The 6,099-nt window shown below is 51.4% G+C and overlaps 1 protein-coding gene across 1 annotated transcript; it reads right to left on the bottom strand.

Moving 5' to 3' along the window:
- Positions 1 to 3,605: 3,605 nt before the first annotated feature.
- LOC119942572 (apoptosis-associated speck-like protein containing a CARD) lies at positions 3,606 to 5,775 on the bottom strand. Its single transcript, XM_038763413.1, has 3 exons — positions 5,281 to 5,775; positions 4,071 to 4,115; positions 3,606 to 3,965 (listed from the first exon to the last, which is right to left on the bottom strand). The coding sequence occupies exons 1-3, from the start codon at positions 5,549 to 5,551 to the stop codon at positions 3,706 to 3,708; spliced, it is 576 nt and encodes a 191-aa protein (XP_038619341.1). The 5' UTR covers positions 5,552 to 5,775; the 3' UTR covers positions 3,606 to 3,705.
- Positions 5,776 to 6,099: the final 324 nt, after the last annotated feature.

Raw genomic sequence — 6,099 nt, forward strand, 5'->3', positions numbered from 1 at the left:
AGTGGGGAAGGGACTAGAGGCAGGACACGAGCAAAGAGTCATTCAATCGTATTTATTGAGCACTTACTGTGTGCAGAGCACTGTACTAAGCGTCAAAGGCAAGATAGGTGAGATTGAGGTATAGAAAGTAGGTTGGAGGAGCTGGGTGGTAATAAATCAGCGAGGTGAAAGGAGTGATCACTTTAAAGCCAAGGGTAAGGAGTTTGATGCGGAGGTGGATGGGCCACTGTTGGACGTTCCTGAAGCGTGGGGAAATGTGGATTTAATGGCTTAGTTGGGGAATGTCTCTTGGAGAAAATGGGATTTTAGGAGGGCTCTGAAGTTGGGAGAGAGTTCCAGGTCTGAGGGAGGATGTGTACAAGGGGTTGGCAGAGGGATAGATAAGGTGGAGGTACAGAGCGGAGGTTGGTTTGGGGTGTACGGGCTGTGGGGTCACTGAGGTGGGGGAGAGCGGATGGTGGGATTGCCTTCAAAGCTTTCCTCTTCCCTTTCTCTTAGTTGCCATGGTGACAGATTGTGGCACTATACCAACAATAACTTGTTTTAAAAATCCTAGGGCATTGGTGTGGGTGTGGAGGGAGGGGTTGTATGCAGGAAAAATAGCTTCACTCCCCACCTGGGGCCGGTTTCTTCTACATTGGATCTACAAGCACCTTAGAGATGCCCACACCTCCCCTGTTCATTCATCCAATCGTATTTATTGAGCGCTTACTGTATGCAGGGCACCGTACCCTCTTCGCCAGACCCCTCTCGGCTCGCCCACCCACCCACTGAGCCATGCTGCTTCTCATAGTAGTGGTCTGTTGGACATTAATAATAATAATAATAATAATAATGATTATAATGACTTTGTCCAAGAAGCAGCGTGGCTTAGTGGAAAGAACACGGGTTTGGGAGTCCAGGGGTCATGGGTTCTAATCCCGGCTCCACCACTTACCGACTGTGTGACTTTGGGAAAGTCACTTAACTTCTCTGTGCCTGTTATCTGTAAAATGGGGATTAAGACTGTGAGCCCCACATAGGACAACCTGATAACCTTGTATCTAACCTAGTGCGTAGAACAGCGCTTGGCACATAGTAAGCATTGTACAAATATCATTATTATTATTATTGTAGCTACTCCAGTGCTTAATACATTCCCTGGCACATAGTAAGCGCTTCACAAATACCATTTAAAAAAAAAGTGACCTAAAATGACGGGCTGTGGTCCTCACTCCATCCCACAGGCCCACCTCCCCCTTTTGGACGGGGGGTTTGCCTTCCAGGGGTTTCTGCTCTGGCCCTCAGTCCAAGAAAGCTGTCTGTGGGAAGAGGTTGGAGTGAGAAGGCCAGAGGGCTCCGGGCTTCCTCTGCCCGGGGATGGTGGCGAAGATTGGGATGCAGGGCCTGGGCATTTTGCAGGAAAATATCTTTGCAAATGAGCAGGGGCGGATTGACACAGGGGCCTCGGGCTCTGAAGACTAGGGCTCCGGGTTCCGTTCGGGGTAGGGGGAAATAATAATAATGATGATGGCATTTGTTAAGCACTTACTATGTGCAAAGCACTCTTCTAAGTACTGGGGAGGATACAAGGTGGTCAGGTGGGGCTCACACATGGGGCTCACAGTCTTAATCCCCATTTTACAGATGAGGGAACTGAGGCCCAGAGAAGTGAAGTGACTTGCCCGAAGTCACACAGCTGACAATTGGCGGAGCTGGGATTTGAACCCGTGACCTCTGACTCCAAAGCCCGGGCTCTTTCCACTGAGCCACGCTGTGCAATGAACTGAACCCTGTTCATATTCTATTTATTTTATTTTGTTAGTACATTTGGTTTTGTTCTCTGTCTCCCCCTTTAAGACTGTGAGCCCACTGTTGGGTAGGGACTGTCTCTATATGTTGCCAACTTGTACTTCCCAAGCGCTTAGTACAGTGCTCTGCATACAGTAAGCGCTCAATAAATACGATTGATTGAATTGTCCCAGATCGGTGGAGACGGGGTGGGGGGCTGGGGACCCCTTCCTGCTCTAGACTAATTTGCTTTTTCCAGCCTTCCCATTTGATCCATTAAGGAGACTCAGGCTCAGCTGGTGGCAAAGACTCCCTAGCTGGGAACAGAGTCCCCTTTTGCAGGGGCAATCAATCGTATTTACTGAGCACTTACTATATGCAGAGCACTGTATACTAAGCTCTTGGGTGAGTACAATATAACAGATTTGGTAGACACTGTCCCTGCCCACAGGAGATTATGAATAAATAAATTACAGATAAGGACATAAATACTGTGGCGCTGGGTGAGAGGGTGGGGTGGGAATAAAGGGAGCAAATCAGGGTGACCCAGAGGTAATTCATTCAATTGTATTTATTGAGTGCTTACTGTGTGCAGAGCACTGTACTAAGCACTTAATGAAGCCTTAATCAGGGAAGGCCTCGTGGAGGAGATGTGCCTTCAGTAAGGCTTCGAAGGTGGGGAGAGCAATTGTCTGTTAGATATGAAGAGAAAGGGCTTTTCAGGCTGGAAGACATGATGTGGGCCAGGGGTCTACAGTGAGCTAGACAAGATAGAGGCAGAAATTGAAAGTGAAAGGAGTGTGATAGGAGCAGAGGCAGGAGCGGGGATTGGGCGGAAGGGCCCTTGGATGTGGAAAACCCTGATTGGAGACTGGAATGAGCTCCCAGGCTCCAAGCCCCCGCACCACTGAGACGAAGGAAAAAGGAGTAAGAGGGGTGGGATGGCCAGGAGCAGGAGGAAGAGAAGAAGTAGCAGCTGGCCTAGTGGGAGTCAGAGGACCTGGGTTCTAATCCCAGCTTGGTCACTTACCTGCTATATGACCTTGGACGAGTCACTTAACTTCTCTGTGCCTCAATTTCTTCATCTGTAAAATAGGGATTCAGTGCCTGTTCTCCCTCCTACTTTTATTCATTCATTCATTCTATCATATTTATTGAGCGTTTACTGTGTGCAGAGCACTGTATTAAGCATTTGGAAAATGCAATTCAGCAACAGAGACAATCCCTGCCCACAGAGACAATCCCTGCCCACAACAGGCTCCCAGTTTAGAATGGGGGGATTAAGACTGAGCCCCATTTGGGACAGAGCCTGTGTCTGACCTGATTTAACTTGTATTCATTCATTCATTCAATCGTATTTATTGAGCGCTTACTGTGTGCAGAGCACTGTACTAAGCGCTTGGGAAGTACAAGTTGGCAAAATATAGAGATGGTCCCTACCCACCAGCAGGCTCACAGTCTAGAAGGGGGAGACAGACAACAAAACAAAACATATTAACAAAATAAAATAAATAGAATAGTAAATATGTACAAGAAACCATTTCAGTGAAACCATTGGTGCTCTGCTAAGGATTCCCAATCCTTCCATTTCTAATTTCCATTCCAACCCAACTTCACCTTTGACCCTCTCTCTTTTGGGAACCTGGTAAGACCCACCTGAGCCCTTAATCTTTTGGAAAGAAATGGGAGCAGGGGGTTTCTGGGCAGGAGACTGGGATGGATGGTGGGATCAGTGACGGGCCAGGCGGGGTCCCTCATCTTCCCCTTTCTCCCCGGACCCCAGAATTCAGGCATCCAGCCCCCCTCCCGCTGAAGAGGAAAATACTCCGAAGCTCTGAGATCTTTGTTTCTTTTATTTAAACTTGAAAAATTTCAAATCTATTGCTGAACGGTTTGATTGGAGATCTGAGTGGGGAGAATGTGAAGGCTTGTCCTTCAGCTGTTTTCCAGATCTTTCACCAGGAAGGGGTGGATCACCTTCAGGGCCTGGAAGAGCTGGTCTTTGCAGGAGCGATCCCAGGATAGAGAAAATTCGAACAATTGCCTCATCTGCTTAGTGCTGGGCTTCTCTGCCCGGATGGCTTGGTACTGTTCTTCACTCAGCACTTTCCCATACAAGGCGTCCAGGATAGCGTCCACCGAGGTGACCCGATTAATGAGAGCTTGTCGGTGTTTATCCACGAAGTGTTGTTGCCCTGGGGGGAGAGGGGGGAGAGAGGGTGAGAAGGCAGCTGGCTCTTGGAAGGAGGAAGCGACAGTTGAGGACCATACGGAGAGATGGGAGATGCCCAAGGCCTCACCTGCTTCACCAAAGGCAGGTCCAGATAGAACAGGTCCTGGAGTAGCTGTGAGAAACAGAGACAGAGAGGGAAGGTGAGAAGTGGAGTGGACCTGAGAGTCGGAAGGATCTGGGTTCTAATCCACACTGTGCCTCTTGTCTGCTGTGTGACCTTGGGTAAGTCACTTCACTTCTCTGGGCCACAGTTCCCTCATCTGTAAAATGAGGATTCAGACTGTGGGACATGGACTGTGTCCCACCTGATTAGCTTGTGCTTAATACAGTGCCTGGCACACAAGTGCTTAACAAATAGCATAAAAAAAAGTGACCTGAGCTGCTGTGGCCTGGGTCTCACCCCCTCCGAAAAGCCCAATTCCCCTCTTGCCTGGGGAATTGCCTTCTCGGGGTTCCTGTTCTGGCCCTCAGTCCAGGGAAATGGGAAGGGATTGGGGTGAGAAGGCCAGAGGCTGGGCTTCCTCTGCTGGGGGTGGTGGCAAAGGTTGGGATGCAGGGCCCGGGCTTTTGGCAGGAAAATATCTTTGCAAATCTTGGCACATAGTAAGCACTTAACAAATACCACCATTATTATAAATGAGCAGGGCCGGATTGACACCGGGGCCTCGGGCTCTGAAGACAAGGGCTCCGGGTTCCGTTCGGGGTAGGGGGAAACAAGCGCGGTGAACCGAACCTGTCCGTAATTGTCCCAGATCGGTGGAGATGGGGCGGGGGGCTGGGGACCCCTTCCTGGCCCTGCTCTAGACTAATTTGCTTTGTCCGGCCTTGCCATTCGATCCATTAAGAAGATGCAGGCTCAGTAGTTAGCAACAACTCTCTTACTGGGAACCGAGTCCCCTTGGGCTGTAATTGAAAGTGAAAGGAGCAGAGGCGGTTGGGGTGAATGGGTCAGGAGGCCTTCCGATGGGGAAAATCCGGGTTCTGAGATGGGATCAGGCCTTTGGAGGAGAGCTGGGGCAGTGGGGCTCTGGGAGAGGCGCAGCAGGGGACTGCGGGGCAGGATGCCTGAAGTTATGTCAAGAAGTGGTGCTAGCAGAAGTCAAAGTGTAGCACAGGATGGCTACGAGGAAGCAGAGGAGGCGGGGGCCATAAGCTCTCTATCCGGGAAGGGTGGAAGTCCATGTCCGGCCTGCATGGGCTGTTTTAAAAATCAGTAGGGGTGGGGCCCGGGTTGGGAAATACCTAGGCTTGCTGTTAGCGGGAAGCAGGGGGCTCACCGGGACCTGCGGCCATTTGCAGGGCAGTAGCCTCAGCCTGGTTGACGTCCCTCAGGACGGCAGTGGTCAGCTCCAGTCCATAAGCCTCCATGTAAGTTGTCACGATCTTGTCTGTGAGATCTATCACATCCATGTTCAGCAGGGGCCCCCGGGGGATCCGGCCAAAGCCTTCCCTCAAGGGGCAGCTGAGCAGCTTGGTCTTGAACTTCTTGAATTCATCCGAAGTGAGGTTTTCCAGAGCTGCCAGGATGTGGTCCCGGGCGCTTCCCATGGCTCCGCCGACTGAGTTTCCTGGCTGCCTGCTTGCCGGCCTTCCTCCTCGGGGTGGAGGCGGAGAAGTGGGAGGAGAGAGAGGAGCAGGAAGTCAGCGCTACTCACTGCCCCACGCTGAAGACAGCTCTCTGCTCTCCCCCACTTTACCCACAGAACTGGAGGTAGGTGGCCCAGCCTCTCAGGCTCCCAGCCCCCAACCCTCAGGTCCTCAGGCCTCCTTCTCCCCTCCTTTTCCCCAAACCCAGGCATCCTTGTCTCCAGCACCCAAGTTTTCTTCCCCAATCCCTCCAGCTCCAGACAGCCCTGATACAATGCCTCCCACTAGGTGCCGCTCCGGTTTTCCTCCAGTTTTCCCAACCGCTGACTGTCCTCTTCCACGAGGCCGAAGCCTCCTGCTGGAAAACCAGAAGGACCAGCACAGAGGGAGACAGAGAAGAGATGGAGAGAGATGATGCACCTCCCTTTCCTCCCTTCAAAGCCCTACTGAGAGCTCACCTCCTCCAGGAGGCCTTCCCAGACTGAGCCCCCTCCTTCCTCTCCCCCGGC

The sequence above is a fragment of the Tachyglossus aculeatus genome, chromosome 21 (genome assembly GCF_015852505.1).
Source record: "Tachyglossus aculeatus isolate mTacAcu1 chromosome 21, mTacAcu1.pri, whole genome shotgun sequence".
NCBI lineage: Eukaryota > Metazoa > Chordata > Mammalia > Monotremata > Tachyglossidae > Tachyglossus > Tachyglossus aculeatus.

What these genes read in the sequence shown, in the direction of transcription:
- LOC119942572 (XM_038763413.1), bottom strand. Translation starts at nt 5,551, where the DNA reads ATGGGAAGCGCCCGGGACCACATCCTGGCAGCTCTGGAAAACCTCACT. An exon ending in GCAAATGGCCGCAGGTCCCG is followed by an intron (nt 4,116 to 5,280) that starts GTGAGCCCCCTG and finishes TGTTTCTCACAG; the next exon opens with CTACTCCAGGACCTGTTCTA. An exon ending in ACCTGCCTTTGGTGAAGCAG is followed by an intron (nt 3,966 to 4,070) that starts GTGAGGCCTTGG and finishes CTCTCCCCCCAG; the next exon opens with GGCAACAACACTTCGTGGAT.